Genomic DNA, 25,181 nt, shown 5'->3' with positions numbered 1-25,181 from the left:
GGGGGGATGTTTTCCTCTTCATTGGGGGTGGGGTGGGTGGGGGTGCGGGGGGGCGACACACAGAAAACAATTGAGAAGCACAGATCAAAAGTGACATACGTTTGATTGGTGATGGTTCGGAGCTATTTTCACCAACAAGCTCCGGTACAAAGTCCTGGGTGTCATCATAATCATAATTGTCCCAGTTATGATCAAGATCCGAACTTTTGGAGCCGCTTTAAATTTCGTGTTGTTTACAATTTTGTGGCGAGCCATCTTTGGCTTCGTGCCACGCCCGCATCTAATGGCGTAAGCAAATTTCATTGGCAATTTGTCATCGCCCATGTGTTTGGCATCTATCATTTCAAACTCTCTTGAAGGATTTTGTTTAAGTACGACCCATGGTTTTTGTCCCCCCCCAAGAATGTCTGACTACCTGTTTATTTTCAAATATGGGTTCTTGAATCTTTTATGTGCCCCCTCGCATCGATTTTTGTGATAATACATGAATTTGGTAGCACGGGATCATTTTTTTTTTTTTTTTTTTTAAGGCACAGGTATCTAACTCAATGCCCGAGGGCCAGATGTGGCCCGCCACTTAATTTTATTTTGGCCTGGAAATCATATCTATCTTAAAGTATTGTAATTTTTCTTACTATATGCATTATTTCTTTCTATTTTGGGAGAGAAAAATATAAATGTATTCCATGGTAAATTATGTTAACTTAAATATTGTCTAATTATGCAAAAATATATTATAAAACATTCAAACCCTTTTTAAAATACAAATAAATACTAATAACAATGATTTAAAAGTAGGTTATCCATCAAATTGTGCAATGTAAAAGTAGCAATACATTTCATGGTAAAATTCTGCAATGTACTGTGGCTTTTACAACATTTTACTCTAAATTAAAAAAACAAGTTTTTTTTTACTGTAATAAACTGTGGTGCCGTTTTGGCATTTACAGTAATACACCGAAAAATCTCCAGTTGTTAATTTGCGGTAAAAAAACAAACCCAAAACAAACTGGAAGCTCAGGTGCCAACATTTTACTGCAGGAGGTTTTTTTTACAGTAAAAAAAAAAGTAAATTTTACAGTAAAATTCTGGCAACTGAGCTGCCTTTTTTTTAACCATAAAAACAGCAGTACTGTTTTTCCATTTGCAGTAATCTACACTCCATTTTGAAGTCTAATTATTGCAACTTACCATATGTTTTTACAGTTTAGTTTTTAAAAAATATACTAATAAAATGCATTAAAAAAATTGTGTAATATTAGTATTCACTGTTAGAAGCGCCCCTATAGGGCCAAACATAACTGGGATGTGGCCCTGAGTGAAAACGACTCACATCTTTGTTCTAAGGGGAAGCTATTGAGTCAATTTTAAAATTACTTTTTGGGCCCCAAAATATCAAATTTTTCGGCTGACCCGATGCTGCAAAAATTGGTGCATTTTCTTGCTTGTTAAGGTAATCATAAATGTGATCGAACTCAGAGGATGATAATACAATTTCAATAAGGCCTTTACAGCTTTTTTTAATAATAATATTAATTTGAACAAATAATAACATTAGTTATACTAACAATAATGGCAGTAAAAAAAGAATGTATTATTTAGACTCTGCCTGAAGTAAGTCCGAGGATAAATGTGGTAGGTATCTCACCTGAGCTTCCTCCCTCAGGTCCATCACCTCCTTCAGGGGCACACTGGCCAGCTTGAAGGCCTCGTCCACCATCTTGATGCCCGTGTGCCTCAGCGTGACGTACTCCCGCCCACGCCGACCCACCCTCCTCACCGACAGACCGCGGCGGTGGGCCTTGCCGCCCCCCCGCCTGTTGGTGACGGCCACGTGGACAAAGAGGCTGGCGTGGGCCAAGGGCTCCCCCATCAGGCCCAGCAGCGGCACGTTGCGGTAGCCCGACTGAAGGCACTCGAACGCCACGGTGTACTGGCCGATGAAGTCGTCGCCGATGTAGTCGTCATCCAGGACCACGAAGCGCAGTAAGGCCAGCTCGGGCATGTTCACCTGGACAGGAAGTAAGGACAATACCGCATAAGTCAAATCTTTATTAAAAACCAAAAGGCTTAAAACACATCCCTGCTGAACGCCATTCTAAATTGTTATGTTTAACTAGTACATTCTAATAATTACAACTTTTTTATGGCAAATTTCAGCATTTTTGTTGGTAATTATTGCATTTTTATGGAATCTTTGTACTGTTGTAAGCAAACTATTGCATTTACTGTTGGGGGAAATTTATGCTTTTGATGCTAAAAAAAAAACATTTCAAATATTAAACTACAAAATATTTGGATTTATTGATAAATTATAGACATTGTGTAGATAATTATTGCATTTCTATAGAATGTTGCACTTTTGTAGCGTTTTAAGTGGCAAAAGTTTACCTTTGCATGGGAAATGATTATCTTAGAATAAAAACCTATAATGTCCTTGATCTAAATATAGCATTTTCAGATACCAATTTAGAGTAAATATGTTGTTTTTTGATGTATTTTCCTAGGAGAACTATGACTTTACATGCCAAATAAATTGTATAGTGGACAAATTTTTGGGGGCAAAATACAGACAATGTGTTTTTTATGGAATGTTGCAGTTTTGTAAGGATTTTAGTGGCAAAATATTGCCTTTATACGAAAAATTACCCAGTTGGGACAAAACTATCGCATTTTTATATACAATTCTAGTCTTTTTTCTGAGTAAATATATTTTTCAGCATTCAAGTAAAACAAATACTACTTTTCTGTGCAAATAGATCATTTTGCTGACAAAATACAACATTTCTGGGGTAAATTACAGCATTTTTGTTGTCAGTTATTGCATTTTTATGGAATGTTGCACATGTATGTATGTGTGTATATATATATATATATATATATATATATATATATATATACATACACATACTGTATATATATTTTTTTTTAATATGGCTATTCTTATTTACATGTATTTTTATTATTATTGTACTTGTGGTAGTAGTTGTAGTTTATTTGTTACTAATTTATATCTGTTTTTTAAGAACTTTATTTAAATTTGGGTTTTGTTGCTACAATAAATACTCATGTTTTCAAATTCATGAATAATCGTGTAATCAATTTGGATTACAATATCAATCAAAATAATTGTTATTATTTGCCATACTCATCCTAACCTTCAAGGCAGGGGAGGGGCTGGATGACATAATTTAAAAATCTTAACGAAACAAACCAACACAAACATGTAAAAACGTAGCACGGTGGTGTTATTTTAATATTTGCCATGGTAAAGTGTGGCCAACTTAACAAATACAGCAGTAAAAAAAGCATGGATACTGATAAAATTAATTTTTATATACACATATTCCAGCAGGGCACAAGACATTGAAACAACATTGAGAACTTGTTCAATTAGGTCCTGACGTTGAGGGACTCAATCATAACGTTGTAACAAAATACTTTTTGACGACGTTTAATCAATGTTGGGCTCTGACGTTGATTTGACCATTGAATGTTAGTCATTTCCCAACCTATATTCTACAACACAAATACAGTGTTGAAACAACATGCCTTTTGTCAACCTAAAAACAACATGCTTTTTGACAAAGTTTATTCAATGTCAGGTTGTGACGTTTTTTTGACCATTGAAATTTGTTCATTTCCCAACCAATTTTTCTACAACATGAATACAATGTTGTAACAACATGGGTTTTGATGACATTGAAACAACATGCTTTTCAACGATTATTCCATGTCAGGTTGTGACGTTGATTTGACCATTGAAATGTGGTCATTTCCCAACCTATTTTCTACAACACAAATACAATGTTGAAACAACAGGCTTTTTGACGTTGAAACAACATGCTTTTTATCAACGTTTATTTCATGTCAGGTTGTGACGTCGAATTGACCATTGAATTGTGTCCATTTCTCAACCAATTTTTTACAACACAAATACAACATTGAAACAACATGCCTTTTGGCGACGTTTATTAAATGTCAGGCTGTGATGTTGATTTGACCATTGAAATGTGGTCATATCCCAACCATCTACTTCAGGGGTGTCAAACTCAAATACAGAGTGGGCCAAAATTTAAAACTGAACAAAGCCGCGGGCCAAAGTTGAACCAATTAACCTTTTAATAGGGACCCAAACAAGTTTTGCATTGAATATTGAACAAGCAAGGCTTATATAACTTTATAGTGACATGTAAAATTGAGTTTTAAATAATAATAATAATAATAATAATAACAACAACAACAATAATAATAATAATATGCATCTTTTCTATTTGCAACCTTCTGAGGTAAATATCAAAATAATCTTTTTCCACAGACTAATAATTCATTTCAAAATAATATAATAAATGAATCAAACATTCAAGCCTTGAAGTAACAAGAGAAAGTGCATAAATAAAACGTTAATCATTGCTCAGTTTGCTACACTGATTTGCTTCAACACTGAATATGGAACAAACAACGCTTATATAACTTAATAGTGCAAAATCAACTTTCAAAAAACAATCGAAAAAACATCAATGGCATATTAAATTAAATTTTAATAAAACATTAAATGCCTCTTTTGTATTTGCAGCCTTCTGAGGTAAATATCAAAATTAACTTTTTACACAGGCTAATAAATTTGAAAATAAAATAAAAATGAATAAATCAACCATTCAGGCCTTTTTACTGCTCAATTTGCGACACACTGATCTAATCTGATGTGCCCTGGCATCTTTTCTTGGATGCTGGTTCATTAATGTCGGGGCTCAGGCTTTGAGCTGAAGCAACCTGAGGTGGGCGGTGTTTGGTGGTAGCGGGGGGTGTATATTGTAGAGCCCCGGGAGAGTTAGTGTTGCAAGGGGTTCTGGGTATTTGTTCTGTTGTGTTTATGTTGTGTTACGGTGGGGATGTTCTCCTGAAATGTGGTTGTCATTCTTGTTTGGTGAGGTTTCACAGCGTGGCACATATTTGTAAGAGTGTTAAAGTTGTTTATACGGCCACCCTCAGTGTGACCTGTATGGCTGTTGACCAAGTATGACTTGCATTCACTTGTGTGTGTGTGTGTGTGTAAAAAACGCATTTATTGTGTGACTGAGCCGGCAAGCTGTTCTAAGTCGGAAAAGCGGACGTCAAAGGTACGCCCCCAATATTGTTGTCCGGGTGGAAATTGGGAGAAATTCGGGAACATGGTTGCCCCCTGGAGATTTTCGAGAGGAGCACTGAAATCACCGCCGCTGTATAATACCGGCGGGCCAGCTCTAATGTTAATTCTATAATGCCAAATTTGGCCCGCTGGCCAGGGTTTGACACCAACCACCTACGTTGTCTCAATTTACAAATACAACTATTTTGCAACATTGTTTTGAAGTCAGTACATGTATGTATAATCAACAATGTGTCAAAGTCTTAAGCCTGCTGAGATTGTACTTAGTCACAAATATGTTTTTTTTTGCCAAATATAGCATTGCTGGAATACTTGGCACAGATTTTGGGGGGTGTCTCTGGGAATTTGAGTGTCCACTTGTGTGGTCAGAGGTCAGCAATGCGTGCTTGGCTTGTTCTTGCCCACCAAAGCCATCCAAACGTGCCTTCAAGGACCTTACTTTCCCCACACCAACGGAAGTGATTAATTGTTCAAAACAAAGAAGTAAGACGAAATGCAATCCATTGAATCGAAAAGTCTCTTTGCTTCGTTGAATGTTTACAGCGGGATCGTGAAAGTCAAAACATTGACAAGCAGACAAGCTGAAACCAAAACAACACTTCCTGTTATGAGGTGTCACTGGGCGCTCCACTGAGGCGCAGCATCCACTTTAATTACGGGCGACAGGGAAAAGAAGACGCCGGCCCGCAATATTAAACTCTGCGCCATCGGAGGAAGCCCTCGCGCTAATAAGGCGTCTAAGGAAAGTCAGGAGCAGCAAACGATGCAGGGAGCGTGAAGAAGAAGAGTACATTAGGGACAATAAGCAGACAACACAGTCGTTATTGTCAAAACAGCAAACTGCTGGGCAAATATCTTCTAAATAAAAAAGTAGTGCTGTTTTGAGGAATCGGCAGTCAAATGGCCTTCAAAAATCTTATTTAACAGCAGGAGCACTGTGCTATTGATTGGGACCTACAGCAAAAACATTAGTCACAGGTCTATAGTAAGACAAAGAGTGCTGTTTTTAGGAATCTGTCGCAAAACATTTGTCAGAGGTATTTGTTGTTGAACCCCAAGATACAGAGACGCAGCCAGGCATAGAATATGAAAACATGATTTAATTAAAACTAGACAAGAACAAACTAAAAGCACGCACGTGGGCGGAATAACAAACTGAGGGAGCTAGCACTGGAAGCTAGAAAACAAAAAGGAACTTTAGCATGGAAGCTAGTGGATAGCAAACAGAAAAACTGGAAATAACTTATGGCTAACAAGAACAGCTTACCGCTACGACGACCAGGACAAAATGTAGCACGACAGGTAATAGCTGAAAAGAATCACATCGACACGACAAGCGCAACGACAAGTCCAAATGACAATACAATGATCCAGCAACTGACACAAGACAAAGCAGGTACAAATAGGAGCGGGCTGATTGGCAACAGGTGGGGCCAGGTGCCAATCAGCTGCAGCTGAGGAGGAACACAGCACTCAGGGAACAAGACAGGAAGCTGAGAAAATAAGAGCACTACACAGGAACTAAAGACAGGAGATACTAAACACAGAGGAAACAGACAAATGCAGAGGAAAAAACTAAAACATAGACAAACTGTCAGGGGAAAGCCTGACAACATTATATTATTAACATTATTAAATATGTTCTCAATAAAAAGTGCTATTTTTAGGACCTACAACATAAAAACTAGTCACAGATCTGCAGTACAAGGAGTGCTGTTTTTAGGAATACTTTGCAAAAAGGCCGTGAAGGGTCCTCTTTGCAACAAAAAGTGCAGTTTTTAGGAATCAGTTGCATGAAAAAACCTAATCAAAGATGTTCAAAATGAAAAGTAGTGCTGGATTTAGGAATCTGGCAGGGAAGAAACATTATTAAATATGTTCTCAATAAAAGAGTGCTGTTTTTAGCAACAAAGATCGTCTATGTGACACAGAGTGCTACTTTTAGGAATCTGCTGCAAAAAGGCCGTCAAAGGTCTTTTATGCAACAAAAAGTGCAGTTTTTAGGAAGCTGCTGCATAAAAAACCTCATCAAAGATTTTCTACATGAAAAGTTGTGTTGTTTTTAGGAATCTGGAAGAGAAAAAAACATTATTAAATCTGTTCTCAGTAAAAAGTGCTGTTTTTAGGAATAAATGCTAGTGAAAGATCTTCCATGTGACACAAAGTGCTACTTTTAGGAATCGGCTGCAGAAATGGTAGTCAAAGGTCTTCTTTACAGCAGGACCACAATGCCCTTTTAAGGAATTACAACATAAATATTAGTCGCAAATATACAGTGCAGGGAGTTTTGTTTTTAGGAATCGGTTGCATAAATGCTTGTTAAAGATATTCTATGTGACCTGGAGTGCTGTTTTTAGGAATCTTCTGCAAAACTGCTTGTCGAAAGTGTACTATATGTTAAAAAGAGTGCTGTTTTAGGGATCTTTGGCAAAAATGTTAGTCAAAGATCTTCTATGTGACAAGGAGTGCTGCTTTTAGGAATGTGTTGCAAAAATGGCTGTCAAACGTCTTTTTTATAGCAGGAGCGTATGCTATTTTTAAGGACCTACAACAAAAACAGTAGTCGTAGATTTACAGTACAAGGAGTGCTGTTTTTTAGAATCTGCTGCAAAAACAGCTGTCAATGGTCTTTTTTGTGACAAGTAGTGCTGTTATTAGGAATCTGTTGCATAAATGCTAGTTAAAGATATTCTATGTGACAAGGAGTGCTGTTTTTAGGAAACTTCCGCGAAAATGCTTGTCAACGATGTACTGTGTTACAAAGAATGCTGTTTTTAGGAACCTTCAGCAAAAATGCTAGTCAAAAAACTTCTATGTGACAAGGAGTGCTGTTTTTAGGAATTGGCTGCTAAAATGGCTGTAAAAGGTGTTTTTTGTGACAAGTAGTGCGTTTTTAGGAATCTGTTGCATAACTGCTAGTCAAAGATATTCAATGTTACAAAGAGTGCTGTTTTTAGGGACCTTCAGCAAATAGAGTCACAGATCTACAGTATGTGACAAGGAATGCTGTTTTTGGGAATCTGGTACAAAAATGCTAGTAAAAAGTATTTTATGAGACAAGGAATGCAAATAGGCTGCAAAAATGTCTGTAAAAGTTATTCTATGTTACAAGGAATGCTGTTTTTAGGAATCGCTGCAAATATGGCTGTCAAAGGCCTTCTATGTTACAAGGAATGCTGTTTTTAGGAATTGGCTGCAAAAATGCTAGTCAAAGGTCTTGTATGTGACAAGGCATGCTGTTTTTAGGAATCAGCTGCAAAAATGCCTGTCAAATGTCTTCTATGAAACATAGAGTGCCGTTTTTAGGAATCTGTTGCATATATGCTAGTCAAAGACCTTCTATGTGACAAAGAGTGCTGTTTTTAGGAATCGGCTGCAGACATGGCGGTCAAAAGTCTTCTTTACAGACAGAGCGCTGAGCTATTTCTAAGGACCGACAACAAAAATGCTAGTCGCAGTTCTACAGTACAAGGAGTGCTGTTTTTAGGAATGTGCTGCAAAACTGTCCATTAAACATAAACTATGTTACAAATAGTGCTATTTTTTAGGGACCTTCAGCAAAAACATTACTCACAAGAAACAATTTTAGTATTCATTTTGTCAGACATTTTTTTGGAAATAGTAGCCAGCTTATGCAAAACACAAATATCCACTGCAGAGGACGGCGGCTCTCAGGACTGCTGTTTTTAGGAACATGAAGCAAAGTCAGATGGTCTAAAACGTGATGATTCTCAAATCAGGACGAATCAAGTCATTATGTCCTTGGTCGTACAATTGGTGATGTTTACTATTGCGTGACTCGACATGACACCTGTCTTCCCACGTTTGTCACGTTGGAGGACACAAAGAAAGTCAGATGTTGAAGGTTGTTCATGATGAACACCACTCTTCTAAAAGGAGGAAGAGGAGATGATTGATGGCCGGGCCAAAATAATCTTGTCTCACTTCATCAAACACTGGGATGCCCCTTAGGCTGCCACTGCACCATTATGGAGTCTGTGTGTGTGTGTGTGTGTGTGTGTGTGTGTGTGTGTGTGTGTGTGTGTGTGTGTGTGTGTGTGTGTGTGTGTGTGTGTGTGTGTGTGTGTGTGTGTGTGTGTGTGCGTGTGTGTGTGTGTGTGTGGTGTGTGTGTGTGTGTGTGGCCGCTCCCTCCACAAGAACATTGCTGTAATAAACTCCTTTGACGCTATGAGACTTACTGTGTGTGCTTCATGCATGGACAAACCAGACCGACTGACCCAGCAGACTGTCTTTTTGTGTGAGTGTGTGTGTGAATGTGTGTGTTTGCGTGTGCGTCATTCGCAGTCGTGGGCCAGTGGCTGCTGAATAGAACAGCTCAGTGACATTTAACTGAATACACTTCTAACCAAATGGTCTTCTGCTAAGACATGAAGGCACCAAGTATTATGCAGAATGAATATAATACAGAACACTTTTTTTTAAATTGTATATAAAGCACACGCAAAAGGTGCCCTGACATTCAGAAAGGGATTTTTTAATAAACAGTAAAATGAGTCCCGTAGGGGTGTCAAATAAAAAAATCATATTTTGAATAAATTGCAATTCGTATTTGTAAAAATTCCATCCATTAATTTTCTACCAATAGAGCCCTTTCGGGGTCACGGGTAATTATACATACATACAAAAAATGAGCACCAAACAGAAGAAAAATCTGATAAAGGGAAAAAAAGCCTTCACTACACATCGTAAAATAAAGCCCTACTAACGATCTTGTCGCTGCAACTTGAAACTTTTTGTTTTGTTCACACTTGATAAGCAATATGTTGCTGTTAAAATGGGAGTGTAATGTTAGCACTGTAGCTCACATAGCTACAGTTATGTTAGGTTATTTATGGCATCTACTACGTTGGACCAGTGCAGGGTTACAGTGGATAAAGTACACAATAGCGCTTGTTGGCGACACACGCAGACAAACACAACTCATTAGCATTAAAGCTACAGACGTGTAAATTCCAGCACACTGCCAATATACCAGTGTTGCACCTCAAATTCAAAATTAATTACAATAATATATATATATTACTTTAATTATAATCTATGGTATGAATAATATTTAGTTTACCTGTTGCTACTGTAGTACGCAGTGATGTACACTGGTATTTTGCTCTTTGTTCAATTTTTGTTCTATTTCTAGAAGGTCAAACAAAAAATGTGCAACAAAAAAAAATTCCTGGTGAAAAATATTGTAAACCAATCCAAAAAAATATTTTGTAAAAATTGTTATAGTTTTACATGCAGTATACGATTTGATATACATATAAATGACTGATGAATTAGTGAATTATATTTTATATAGCACTTTTCTCAAGTGACTCAAAGCGCTTTACATAGTGACACCCAATATCTAAGTTACATTTAAACCAGTGTGGGTGGCACTGGGAGCAGGTGGGTAAAGTGTCTTGCCCAAGGACACAACGGTAGTAACTAGGATGGCACAAGCGGGAATCGAACCTGCAACTCTCAAGTTGCTGGCACGGCCACTCTACCAACCGAGCTATGCCGCCCCCACACTAATGAAATGGATGAAATAACATTTATTGAAGGCAGGGGAGAGTGTCCTTTGTACTTTGCTACGAGCACTTGCTAGGATTCAATTGTGTTTCTCGCCTTCTTGATCAAAGTGCTGCCACTCACAACTCTTTTTGGCCCCATGGTGGATTGTTTTGCAGCTGTATTTGACCTGAAAATAATTCAAATGGACTATTTTGTTATGTTCAATGTTTGGTTGCACGATAACTGAGACAGAATACTACAATGGGGGAAAATGTTGTAGAAAATGTTCGTAGAAAACCAAATCATACAAGAAGTGGTCAGAAATTATCCACACAAACCATCCATCTTCCACTGCTTATTCCCTTTGGGGTTGCGGGGGGTGCTGGTGCCTATCTCAGCTACAATCAGGCGGAAGGCGGAGTACACCCTGGACAAGTCACCACCTCATCGCAGTCCACACAAACCAGTTATATCTAATTAATGTGTACTTTTATCGCTACACTCTGCACTGAATAAATACTTTTGCTTATAGCTGGTAGTACTGTACAGTAGGAAGGGGATTCATATGGCCGGTATACATAACACATGAAACGTGACAAATTTGTGGCTTGCACTATAAACTTAAGCCACCAGAAGGCAGTAGAGCAGGGGTGCCCATTACGTCGATCGCGATCGACTGGTCGATCTCGTAGGGTGTGTCAGTCGATCTCAAGCCAGGCATTAAAAATAGACATAAAAATGAGCAATCATCAATCATACCAAGACTTCACTTTCGTCAGTTGTTTGACATTCTCGGCACCCGAGGATCTTGTGAGATGACGCTGGCTGCTGCGAGCTCATATTTAAGAAAAAAATCACTAACAGGGCGGACGCAGAGAAACACATTTTATTTCTAGAGACTCCGTACCTACTGTCAAAACTCTAAAGACCGACTGCACAGTTCCTGTCTTCACCATAAAAGACCTGTTTCATCCTTCCTGTGCTAACAAAATAAGAGTCTCAGAAAGCTAGCGTGCACAAGCTAGCAAGCTACGGAGTTTGATGCCAATGTATTTCTCCCCCGCCCTCAGCGACCGCTTTCTCACTTGCTTGCCCACCCGCACTCTCACTGACGTCACTCACCTGAATGAGGTAGATCTCCTCGACTTGGTCAATAGAAAAGTAGCTCGCCTGCAGAAAAAGTGTGAGCGCCCCTGCAGTAGAGTGTTGAATGTTTTAAAGTGAGTTTTGTGGCTATTTAAACTTTGACCAGAGCATCAATTGCTGTGTAGAGTGCACTTTCCATCATTTGCACCTTCCACCTTCCTCTCACGCGAGATTCACCCAGGAACAGGGCCATATGAATCCCTTCCCTACTTTTCGCGTCAAAGAGTAGTCTCAAATTGTGTGAAAGTTGGAAAAAGCCATCTGTGTGCGGACAAAATGAAACAGCGGGTAACCGTGGCAACGCTTAAATCATGGCAGGGAAATGATTGCTGATGATTTTGTGTGACGTGCAAGACGCAAAGAGCAAATGGAGAAAATGTCTTCTCTGGCGGATCTCTACAAACGGAGTTAGCGCTGAGGTTGTAGTACAATAAGTAAAGTAAATGTCAGTATTTATGGCCAAAAGGTTCTTATTGTAACTGAGTTGTGGCCACATGGAATTATCATCGACCAGCCTCCCTCTAACGATTACGCCATCAGACGACGAGGCCAACCTGCTCACGTTGGTTCCACTCATGTCGACCATTGTCTTTTCCATATTAATATTATTACTGATAACGCCCGCTTAAGTCGACATACTGTACACCGCTTTTGTCGAAATTTGAGATCTGGGAACACACGCTACACTTGGTATTATTGATATTTATTTTATATTTAATTAAATTTCATGGAATGCCATGTGACATCATGTAGTTTCATGTAAAGTCATGTCATTTAATTTAATTAAATTTCATTGAATGCCATGTGGTTTCATCTTAAGTCATGTAATATAATTTCATTCAATTTGATGCAATGTCATGTGACATCATGTGGTTTTATGTAAAGTCATGTAATATAATTTAATTTAATTTAATGTAATGTCATGTGATATCATGTGGTTTCATATAAAGTCATGCCATGTAATATACAAACCCCGTTTCCATATGAGTTTGGGAAATTGTGTTAGATGTAAATATAAACGGAATACAATGATTTGCAAATCCTTGTCAACCCATATTTAATTGAATGCACTACAAAGACAAGATATTTGATGTTCAAACTCATAAACTTTATTTTTTTTTTGCAAATTATAATTAACTTAGAATTTCATGGCTGCAACACATGCCATAGTAGTTGGGAAAGGGCATGTTCACCACTATGTTACATCACCTTTTCTTTTAACAACACTCAATAAACATTTGGGAACTGAGGAAACTAATTGTTGAAGCTTTGAAAGTGGAATTCTTTCCCATTCTTGTTTTATGTAGAGCTTCAGTCATTCAACAGTCCAGGGTCTCCAGGGTTTGGTCATAATGCGCCACACATTTTTGAATGGAGACAGGTCTGGACTGCAGGCGGGCCAGGAAAGTACTCACACTCTTTTTTCACGAAGCCACGCTGTTGTAACACATGCTGAATGTGGCTTGGCATTGCCTTGCTGAAATAAGCAGGGGCGTCCTTGAAAAAGACGGAGCTTAGAATGCAGCATATGTTGTTCCAAAACCTGTATGTACCTTCCAGCATTAATGGTGCCTTCACAGATGTGTAAGTTACCCATGCCTTGGGCACTAATGTACCCCCATACCGTCACAGATGCTGGCTTTTGAACTTTGCATCGATAACAGTCTGGATTGTTCGCTTCCCCTTTGGTCCGGATGACACAATGTCGAATATTTCCAAAAACAATTTGAAATGTGGACTCGTCAGACCACAGAACACTTTTCCACTTTGCATCAGTCCATCTCAGATGATCTCGGGTCCAGAAAAGCCGGCGGCGTTTCTGGATGTTGTTGATAAACGGTTTTCGCTATGCATAGTAGAGCTTTAACTTGCACTTACAGATGTAGCGACAAACTGTATTTAGTGACAGTGGTTTTCTGAAGTGTTCCTGAGCCCATGTGGTGATATCCTTTAGAGATTGAGGTCATTTTTTGATACAGTGCCGTCTGAGGGATCGAAGGTCTAGGTCATTCAATGTTGGTTTCCGGCCATGCCGCCCGCTTATGTGGAATGATTTCTCCAGATTCTCTGAACTTTTTGATGATATTATGGACAGTAGATGTTGAAATCCCTAAATTCCTTGCAATTGCACTTTGAGAAACTTTATTCTTAAACTGTTTGACTATTTGCTTACGTAGTAGTGGACAAAGGGGTGTACCTCGCCCCATCCTTTCTTGTGAAAGACTGAGCTTTTTTGGGAAGCTGTTTTTATACCCAATCATGGCACCCACCTGTTCCCGATTAGCCTCCACACCTGTGGGATGTTCCAAATAAGTGTTTGATGAGCATTCCTCAACTTTATCAGTATTTATTGCCACCTTTCCCAACTTCTTTGTCACGTGTCGCTGGCATCAAATTCTAAATTTAATGATTATTTGCAACAAAAAAAATTTTTTATCAGTTTGAACATCAAATATGTTGTCTTTGTAGTATATTCAACTGAATATGGGTTGAAAATGATTTGCAAATCATTGTATTCCGTTTATATTTACATCTAACACAATTTCCCAACTCATATGGAAACGGGGTTTGTAATTTCATGTAATTTAATTTAATTTCATGGAAAGTCATGTGACATCATGTGGTTTCATGTAAAGTTATGTCATTTAATTTAATTAAATTTTCCGGAATGTCATGTGATATCATGTGGTTTCATCATGTCAAGTCATGTAATATTGTTTCATTCAATTTGATGGAATGTCATGTGAAATAAAGTGGTTTCATGTAATATGATTTAATTTATTTTATGTAATGTCATGTGGTATCATGTGGTTTTATGTAAAGTCATGTCATGCAATATAATTTCATGTAATTTAATTTAATTTCATGAAATGTCATGTGACATCATGTGGTTTCGTGTAAAGTCATGTCATTCAATTTAATTCAATTTCACGTAATGTCATGTCAGTATCATGTGGTTTCATGAGAAGTCATGTCATGTCATATAATTTTCATGTCATTTAATTTAATGTAATGTCACATGACATCATGTGGTTTCATGTAAAGTCATGTCATGTCATGTAATTTAATTTCATGTAATTGTATTAAATTCCATGTAATGTCACATGACATCATGTGGTTTCATGTAAAGTCATGTCATGTCAAGTCATGTAATTTAATTTCATGTAATTGTATTAAATTCCATGTAATGTCACAGGACATCATGTGGTTTCCTGGAATGTCAAGTTATGTGCTGTAATTTCATGTCAAGAACTGTCATGTAATTTAGTTCAATTTCATATAGGGCTGGGCGATATATCGATATATTCAATATATATCGCGGGGTTGTCTCTGTGCGATACAGAAAATTAATATATCGTAATATTCGAGTATACGTTCTCACGCAGTTGCTTTTAGCTGTGGGCATTACACTACAGGCATTTTTCACTCTTTCTTGTCTCTCCTCACAGAGACTTAAAACAAGCGCACCTTCTTACACACGTCACATACTGTCACGTGTGCAACGTCAGAGCAGAGAGGTAGCGATGTGGTAATGTTAGCTGTGATGCTATAGGTGAGGTGCGGGGGGTAATACGAGAGAAAAAAGGTGCGAATCTGGTAACAAATGGAGAAAGAATTCATTACCAAGAATAGATCCATCGTCTGGCGGTGGTTTGGCTACAAGTTGAAATATGTTCAACATTTATGCAGCAAAAGCGTTGCTACAAAAAGAAGCACCACTGCTAATGTGTAGCATCATTTGAAAAGTCCCCTGCTAGAGAATGAAGAGTGCTTGAATCTCTGCATGTCAACATCTCCGGCCAGTGCCACACCAACAAAATGCCGAAGCAACTATTTCCAGATCAACGCCGTATGAAAAAAAAAGTCAACAACAGAAGGAGATAACGTCTGCAGGAACCTATTATGCAGCTCATTTTTATTTGACACTTATTGCATTATCTTGTGTGATATCATGCACAAGAGCACTTTTTATTTGTTTTAAACTATTGTAGTGGCGTTCCGTACAAAAAGTACACTTCAATTTTCTGTTGTTTTGATATGTCATCTTGGTGACATCATGCACAAAAGCGCACTAATAGCTTCTTTTAAAATGTCTCTGACAATCTTGCACTTTCTGTTTTGAAATGACATGAATGTTTGTGCCACTGCTTAATAACTGTTTCATAAATACAGTTTTGGTAAATTAACTTAGTTGTGATTTCCCTGTCTGCGTGAAAGTTTAAAGGCCTACTGAAACCCACTACTACCGACCACGCAGTCTGATAGTTTATATATCAATGATTAAATCTTAACATTGCAACACATGCCAATACGGCCGGTTTAGTTAACTAAATTGCAATTTTAAATTTCCCGCGAGTTTCTTGTTGAAAACGTCGCAGAATGATGACGCGTACGCGTGACGTCACTGACTGTCAGGAAATATTAGCAGCTGCACCACTCGCGGCTAAAAGTCGTCTGCTTTAACCGCATAATTACACAGTATTTTGGACATCTGTGTTGCTGAATCTTTTGTAATTTGTTCATTTAATAATGGAGACTATAAAAAACAATGCTGTTGGTGGAAAGCGGTGGATTGCAACTGTCTTCAGCACCGATACACGGCCGATATTTCTTTGTTTGCTGTGAAGCTTTAACACAGAGCGGTCAAGCGAACATGTTTTCTCTACGTCAACCAGCATGTTTTTGGATGGAAAAATTGTGATATATATCTTACCGGAGAAATCATTGGATTATTCGTCGTCCTGCAGCAGCGGCAGCTGTGAGCTCGGCTCCTCGGCTTCTCTCTGAGACACTTTGTGTTCACCGCAGCCATCCGACCTCGAGGTATGTCTTTACAATCTTTTACAATCTTTAAAAAAACACTATTAAAACAATAAGCAGATAAGGGATCTTCCAGAATTATCCTAGTAAATGTGTCTAATTACATCTTAAACGCTCACACTGCCGGAGGAGTCGCTTTTTTTTTTTCTAGTCCTTCAATATCAATATCCTAATTCACGAATCTTTCATCCTCGCTCTAATTAATGGGGAAATTGTCGCTTTCTCGGTCCGAATTGCTCTTACTGCTGGTGGCTCCCAGTATAAACAATGTAATTAAGTGTGGAGCCCTGCAACTAGTGACGTCACGCACACATGCTTCCGGTAAAGGCAGGGCTTTTCTATTAGCGACCAAAAGTTGCGAACTTTATCGTCGATGTTCTCTACTAAATCCTTTCAGCAAAAATATGGCAATATCGCGAAATGATCAAGTATGACACATAGAATGGACCTGCTATTCCCGTTTAAATAAGAAAATCTCATTTCAGTAGGCCTTTAAAATGAGCATATATTAATGCAGTATGAAGAAGAATGTTTTAATGTAGACAGATAGAATCATCATACTGCTGTGATTATATGTATCAAGTGTTCATTCAAAGCTAAGGCCAAATATCAAGATGTACAGTATGTTGTGTATCATGACATGTCCTAAAAATATCGAGATATTAAAAAAAGGCTATATCGCCCAGCCCTAATTTCATGGAATGTCATTTAATTTCATGTAAGGTCGTGTGATTTCATGTCTGGTAATGTTATGTAAAGTCATTTCATGTCATATAAAATAATCTCATGAAGTTTTAATTTTAGGTCGTGTAATTTTGTGTAGTTAAATTTTATGTCAGTTTTGGTCATGTTTTTTTTAACTCAATGTAATGTCGTGTTATGTAACGTCATGTGACTTCATACAATTGAATTTCATGTCACTTCATGTTATTTCCTTCAATATCACTATATTTTAATTTCATGTAATTTAATTTCCCGCCATTTAATGTCAGTTGAATTGAATCAGGTCACTTCAGTTTGTGTTGACATATGTTTGAGTGTTGATAACTTAGCATGCTGTTCAGTGCAAAATAACTTACAAAATAAATGCATGGGACCTGGATTCTTTGACTGAATCATGTACTTTTTAAAAAATGTGAGCAACCATGATAAAAGATTTGCGCTAAAACGTTTTTTTCGTAGTTAAGACGTGCAATAAAATGACTGTATCCATTAAAAAGGAATATAAAATATCTTATGATGACATAATAATGAGTCAGACAGTCTAAGGGGCGTCGACATAAACGGGTTCCACTGAATCACTCGCGTTTCTATGGAAGTTAATTTTTGTCTTTATTGCACAAGCTTTTTTTGTCACACTGAATTTATGTAACTGATTTTTTTGCGTTTTAATTTTGTATTTTAAATGTTTTTGCTTCAAAATATGCTGACAATTTAATTGAAAAAAATGTGTGAGCAACATGCATGTGTTTAAAAATTCAATGTATGAAAATTCAGTTTTTAAAAATTCAGTGTATAATAGTTTAGATTGATTGCTTCAGTCTCTTAATTTACCAGAAGTGAGTCTTGCTTTTTGAAGCAGATAATTTCCATACACTGACTTTTTATGCACTAAATTTTTAAACACTGATTTTTTTACACTGAATTTTTGTATAAATTGAATTTTTAAACACAGATTTTCATCACACTGTTTTTAATAAACTGAATTTTTAAACATTGAATTTTTTTAAACTGAAATTTAACACACTGAATCATTACATTGAAGTTTTAAACACAGACATTTTTTTACACTCAAATTGTATACACTGAATTTTAAAACACAACATTTTTATGCAGCACATTTTTAAACACTGATTTTTTTTTATACACTATTTTTTTTACACAGAATTTATGGATACCCCTAAATTTTCAAAACAATGTTTTTTTCTTATATAGACTGAGATTTTCAAAACTGGATTTTTTAAAACTGAATTATTAGACTGAATTTTTAAACACTGACTTTTTTTACACTGAAATTTTATACACTGAATTTTTAAACACATAATTTTTTTAAACTGAATTTTTACACACTGAATTATTACACAGAATTGTTAAACACAGACATTTTTTTACACTAAATTTTTATAAAGTACATTTTTAAAAACAGATTTTTTAACACAAAATTTTTTGACACCGATTTTTTTACACTGAATTTTTGTATACACAAAATTTTCAAACAAAGATTTTTTATAGACTGAATTTTTTAAGCTGAATTTTTACACACTGAATATGTTCACACTGAAATTTTATACAGTGAATTTTTAAACACTGAACTTTAAAACACATTTTTATACAGTACATTTTCAAACAGTGATTTTTAAAGACTGCTTTTATGAAATTTTAAAGACTGCTTTTATTAACAGTGATTTTTTACAGGCTAAATTTTTAAACACTGAATTTTTTTAAACAAAAGTTTTACACACTGAATTATTCCATCTATTTTTTAAACACTGAAAAGATTTACACCGATATGTTAAACACTGAAATTTTAAACACTGAATTTTAAAACACGTCATTTTTATACAGTAAATTTTCATACAGGAAATTTTTAAACACTGATTTTTGTACACTGAATTTTTATAGACAGGATTTTAAAATACTCGATTTTAAAACACTCCATTTGTATACACTGAATTGGTATACACTGAGTTTTAAAACACCTAATTTCTATACACAAAATTTTAGAACACTGAATTTTTATACACTAAATTTTCATACACTGATATTTTTTAAAACACAACATTTTTATAAACATAATTTTTATTCACTTAATTTCTTTAAACTGAATTTTTATATACCGAATTTTAAAACAGTGAATTTCTTAAAACTTCATTTTTATACACTAAATTTTTAAACGTGCATTTTGCTAACAATGTTTTTTTAAATGAAAATATAATTTGTTGTAAAAAAAATTAAAATGCCAAAAATTCAGTTTCATAAATTCTGAGTCAAAAACAAGCTTTGGTTACAAAGCCACGAATAGACCTCCATAGGTTTCCTTTCAGTATTTCAGGAGATTTAAGTTGTCCGTCTCTGAGGCAAGAAGCTGAAGGCGCAGCAGATAACGTCAGCAAGGAGACGCCGCATCACATGTGACAGTCCGTCGCAGCAGCTCAGGCGCCGCTGAGGAAACGCCACGACTTGGTGGGCAAGCGGTGAAGGAGCCCAATCAGCAACACAGCGGTCGTCGGTTGGCATTGTGCGCCGCAGCAAAATAATGCTTCATTAGGCCGCCGCCTGATTTAAAAAAGCTGAGCCCTTCAACTTGAGTGCGTTGGAGGCTGATGGAGGACTTCGGCACAATCACATAAGATGCTTTTATTGCCGTGCAGCCCTTCCACTCTAAATGTTAAGTCTAAAAGAAGTTTGCAGCAAAATAAGTACTTATGTAACACCACAATACAATAATACACTTAACTTATAAGGTGCCTTTCCGGGCACTCTAGGAAACCGTACAAAAAAAATCTGACTTTTTCCTTTTTCCCAAAAAAAAAGCAAAATGACTTAGTGTACCATGACAAATCTGAAAATATGATATAAACAACTAACAATAACACCAACATTTGTCTTCAAATATATTTGTAAGCCTCTTCTTGTAGTTTAGCCATTTAAAAAAGGTAATCATGGTAAATAATAGGCGAGTAGGAGCTAGCAGCTACACAACAGCTAAGCGCCCAATCGCATACAAGCTAGACATACTATGGAATAAGTGTCCTCCATTCAACAATATTGCCATCTAAAACAGCACATTTGTCAATGTGTATAACAAAGTATCCAGTAAGTAACGGGTCACGCATTTAACTTAATAAATGACTGTGGCCACTTGCGTCACAAAACAATGACCACTCCACTTTAACTTAAAGACAGCATACATCCATTCCAGGTGCTCAATGATAAATACACCTGGTCAGTTATTTTCTGATTTACCATTGTTTCGCTTGACTCATTTCACTTGATCCAACCTTTTCTAACATTCCATGCTTCAAAATAATAAATGTACGTATGACTCCTGATGATCAATGTTAGCATCGAAAAATACTTATCGGCATTGTATCGGAACCAAATATATATATATATATATATATATATATATATATATATATATATATATATATATATATACATACATTTATTTTTTTTAGCCTTTTGAAAAAAAAATTCATATGCAAATCAGACTATGATGTCATCCAGACTGTTAATTTCTAAAAAAAATAAATAAATAAGGTGATTCCTGCACAACAATAAAAATACTAATATATGCAAAAAGTGAGTCTAGTCCCTTTTAATAATATTCATTTGCCTACTACGAGAAACAATTTTCCCCCTGCTTTTTTTTAATCACATTTTATTTATTTTGGGCCTAAATTTGTCTTAATTAAGTCTTGTTTATGTTTGATTGATTGATTTAAACTTTTATTAGTAGATTGCACAGTTCAGTACATATTCCGTACAACTGACCACTAAATGGTAACACCCGAATAAGTTTTTCAACTTGTTTAAGTCGGGGTCCACATTAATCAATTCATGGTATAATATAGCTTTCACAAGGAGGTTCCACCAAGATGTCTTATATGTACTTGAATAATGACTACTTACATACTTATATAGTATCTATACTTAGAGTGGAGTCATTGTTGACGTGCCTGTTGTTCATGTTCATCCATCCACCCATCCATTTTCTACCGCTTATTCCCTTTGGGGTCGCGGGGGGCGCTGGTCCCTATCTCAGCTACAATCGGGCGGAAGGCAGGGTACACCCTGGACAAGTCGCCACCTCATCGCAGGGCCAACACAGACAGACAACATTCACACTCACATTCACACACTAGGGCTAATTTAGTGTCGCCATTGATCTGATTGCCTATAGTGGAGAGTAAAACTATTAATGTACTTCATCTTTGACGATTTTGAACGACAACAGCGGGAAAAACGCGGCGGAACACTCAATGCTAACGACGTTCAGTGTCATTCTAGTCGATAGAAGTTGACCAACTTTTGGCATGACAACACGCGCCTGTGCTTCCAACTCCACGCGCGGGGATTCATAGAGGATGTCACGAAGCCTTAAAGTAGTGACCGCGCTGGAAGCCTCGATGGCAGCCAGAGAATGACACTTTGGCTACAAGCAAGTAGAACACATTCAAAGCTAATATACAGTATTGGATAAAACATGGGTAAAAAAAAATTCCCCTTAAGGTAGGCTGACCATATTCTGAAATCCCAAATGAGGCCACGTATATGCGTGCCAAGGCGGGCAGCACGCCAAGGCCGGGACTAGGTGAACATTTGCCAATGATACTTGAACTTGCTTTATGAATAATATATTTATTTAAATGAAGCATTTTTTCTCCTCTGTTGACAGCAGTATTGGCACTAGGAATTTTCAAAATGTCAAGTCATAAAAATGGGGTCCCAAAGTAAATTTTTGGGGTCCCACTTTTTTGTAAGCGTTTTGAAAATAAATGATAAACGTATGCATTGTCCTGTTATATCTCACATTATATATTGTATTTTGGAAAAAGGTTGCCATAAACGTTACTTAATTCATTAAAATAAATAATTAAAAAAAGAAAACACGTGTATACATATGTAAATGTATTCAGTTACAAACATTTATTCATTTTCTTCTTTCCTTCATGGAACTAAACTTTACCGCTGCTGGTAGTTTTTTCTATATTTGTTTTAAATAAGTTGTAGGTGTGTTTATTTCAGTATAAAATTGTAAAAAGTGTTTTGCTTCGGCCATGAAATGATGATAATGGTGTGCCAGAGCATACATTCATTTTATATTTAACGCTTAAATCTCTGGAGTCAACATCAACTTCAGATCTATTCCTCATTTCAAAATGTTTTAGTTATTTTACGTTTTTTTTTGTTAGTTTTTTTTTCCGCTCTTTTTTTTTTTTCAAACAAAACTATGTTTTTTTATAGCAAACCCACAAAATATGCAAAATCTTCCACAAAAAATATTTATAAAAGAGGAATATTTGATGACGTAATCAGGATTGAGGTGAGGGGTAGCGGGGGGGTGTATATTGTAGCGTCCCGGAAGAGTTAGTGCTGCAAGGGAATCTGGATATTTGTTCTGTTGTGTTTGTGTTGTGTTACATTGCAGAGGTTCTCCTGAAATGTGTTTGTCATTCTTGTTTGGTGTGGGTTCACAGTGTGGCGCATATTTGTAACAGTCATATAAACGTCATATACCAAACTAAACTTATACAAACCCGTTATTGTCTGAGCCACTGAGATAGTCACATAAATAGAAGAAAGTGATTTATACTCAACAGTGTCACGTCATCGCAGACTTCTACAGGAAGTGAAGTCACGTGATGTCACATAAACCAGAAGGGAAGCAAATTTGAACACTCAATTTAAACTAAAAAAAAAACAAAAACACATTTGAAAATGTTTACACATTAAAATGGAAGAATATTAACATATTTTTAAAAAATTATATAGCCCTTATGAAACGAGAATAGTATTTAATGTTTCTTTTGCCAGCATCATAAAGTATAATGTGTGTCTATTTATTTCGATTAAAAAAAAAGTTTTTAAATACAACTTGGTCAATAAATTTTACTATGTATACACACTTTTTGAGCACTTTCACACCGTGATCATTTTGGTCACAATTACTGTAATTACTAATTTTTGAGAATCAATTGACAAAAACAGTAATACATTTATATAATTATCACGTTGTGAAAGTCCTCAAAGAGTACTTATACACATAATAAAATCTTTTGACCATGTTGTATTTAATATTTTTTTAAATAAAATATATTAACATACTGTTTGTATATATATATATATATATATAGAGAGAGAGAGAGAGAGAGAGAGAGAGAGAGATAGAGAGAGAGAGAGAGAGAGAGAGAGAGAGAGATAGAGAGAGAGAGAGAGAGAGAGAGAGAGAGAGAGAGAGAGAGAGAGAGATTTGTATATATCTCCTCTCTTTTTTTAAGAATATTTTTTAGGTTGGGGACATTAATCCATTTACATTTTTATTATCATTATTATTGATACCGTTGATTTTATTGATTATGAGAAGCCTTTGTCATCTGTAACCTGTTTTGAAAAGGTTTTATAGTCATTTATATATCAAATGATGTATTACGAGAATCCAGTGGCGGGCCGTGTATTTTATACCTCGGCTTTCAGCGATGTTCCACTTAGTATGACTTTAATAAATACCTCTCATAATACCATTATTCAGGTCCCCACATGACCACGACTGGAGAAATGCCGAACAGAAACACAATTGCGCACTACTGTGTATTGAATCGCCTCAATCTCACAGGCTATTTTCCCGTGCATTTAAAATCAATAAGCCCGCATCAGCAATTAAAAACATATCTCTACGTGGTACTGTCAAAATTTAAATAATTATGAAAACATATTACATCCATTCATTTTTTTTCCGTTTGTCATTCTCGGGGTAGCGGCTGGAGCCTATCCCAGCTGTACTGGGCCGGAAGGCATATTAAAAGTGAAAAAATAAAAAATGAAATATTCAAACTCAAAATTTGCAGCAACCATCGGAAGCCGGAAGCCTGGATACAGCTCATCGTCGGTTGACTGGATGTGTCGGACAGACCATTTCAGCGGCTAGTACAGGTTAGCTAGCTCGGGGGTATATAACAGCATTTCAGCAGTGTAAATGAGAGCATTTCAGTAGTGTGCATGAAAGGATTTCAGTAGTGTTGTGTGAGAGAGAAAAACATTTCAGTAATGTGTATGAGAGTATTTCAGTAGTGTGTATAAAAGGATTTCAGTAGTTTGCATGAGACAAAAACATTTCAGTTGTGTGTATGAAAGAGTATCAGTCGTGTGTGTGAGAGGATTTCAGTAGTGTATATGAGAGAAAACATGCAATAATGTGTATGAGAGTATTTCAATACTGTGTATGAGAGAAAAATATTTTAGCATTGTGTATAAGATGATATCAGTAGTGTGTATGAGAGGATGTCAGTAGTGTGTATCAGAGCAAAATATTTCAGTAGTGTGTATGAGAAGATTTAAGTAGTGTGCATGAGAGGATTTCAGTAGTGTGTATGAGAGAAAAATATTTTAGCATTGTGTATAATATGATATTAGTAGTCTGTATGAAAGAATGTCAGCAGTGTGTATCAGAGCAAAAAATGTCAGTAGTGTGTATGAGAAGATTTAAGTAGTGTGTATGAAAGGATTTCAGTAGTGTGTATGAGTGGATGTCAGTAGTGTCTATAAGATGTCTGTAGTGTGTATGAGAGAAACACATTTCAGTAGTGTGTTTGAAAGGATTTCAGTAGTGTCTATGAAAGGATGTCAGTAGTGTGTGAGAAGATCTAAGTCGTGCGTATGAGAGGATGTCATTAGTGTGTATGAGAGCATTTCAGTACTGTGTATGAAAGGATTTCAGTAGTGTACATGAGAGGATGTCAGTTTAAATGATGACATTTCACCACTACTGTAATTGTCATATGGTATTGTGAATAAACTTGAAACTAGTGTGTATGAGAGGATTTCAGT

The 25,181-nt window shown here is 36.4% G+C and overlaps 1 protein-coding gene across 2 annotated transcripts in view; it reads right to left on the bottom strand.

The window, feature by feature from the left end:
• The window catches only part of plcl1 (phospholipase C like 1), a 177,695-nt gene that overhangs the window by 34,258 nt on the left and 118,256 nt on the right, over positions 1–25,181 (bottom strand). For both annotated transcript variants that reach the window (XM_061879621.1, XM_061879622.1), the window contains exon 8: positions 1,649–2,011. In XM_061879621.1, coding sequence (XP_061735605.1) covers positions 1,649–2,011 — 363 coding nt within the window. The remainder of the gene's footprint in view (positions 1–1,648; positions 2,012–25,181) is intronic.

Source organism: Nerophis ophidion, linkage group LG19, assembly GCF_033978795.1.
Source record: "Nerophis ophidion isolate RoL-2023_Sa linkage group LG19, RoL_Noph_v1.0, whole genome shotgun sequence".
Classification (NCBI taxonomy): Eukaryota; Metazoa; Chordata; class Actinopteri; order Syngnathiformes; family Syngnathidae; genus Nerophis; species Nerophis ophidion.
This window is presented reverse-complemented; position numbering and strand designations above follow the sequence as displayed.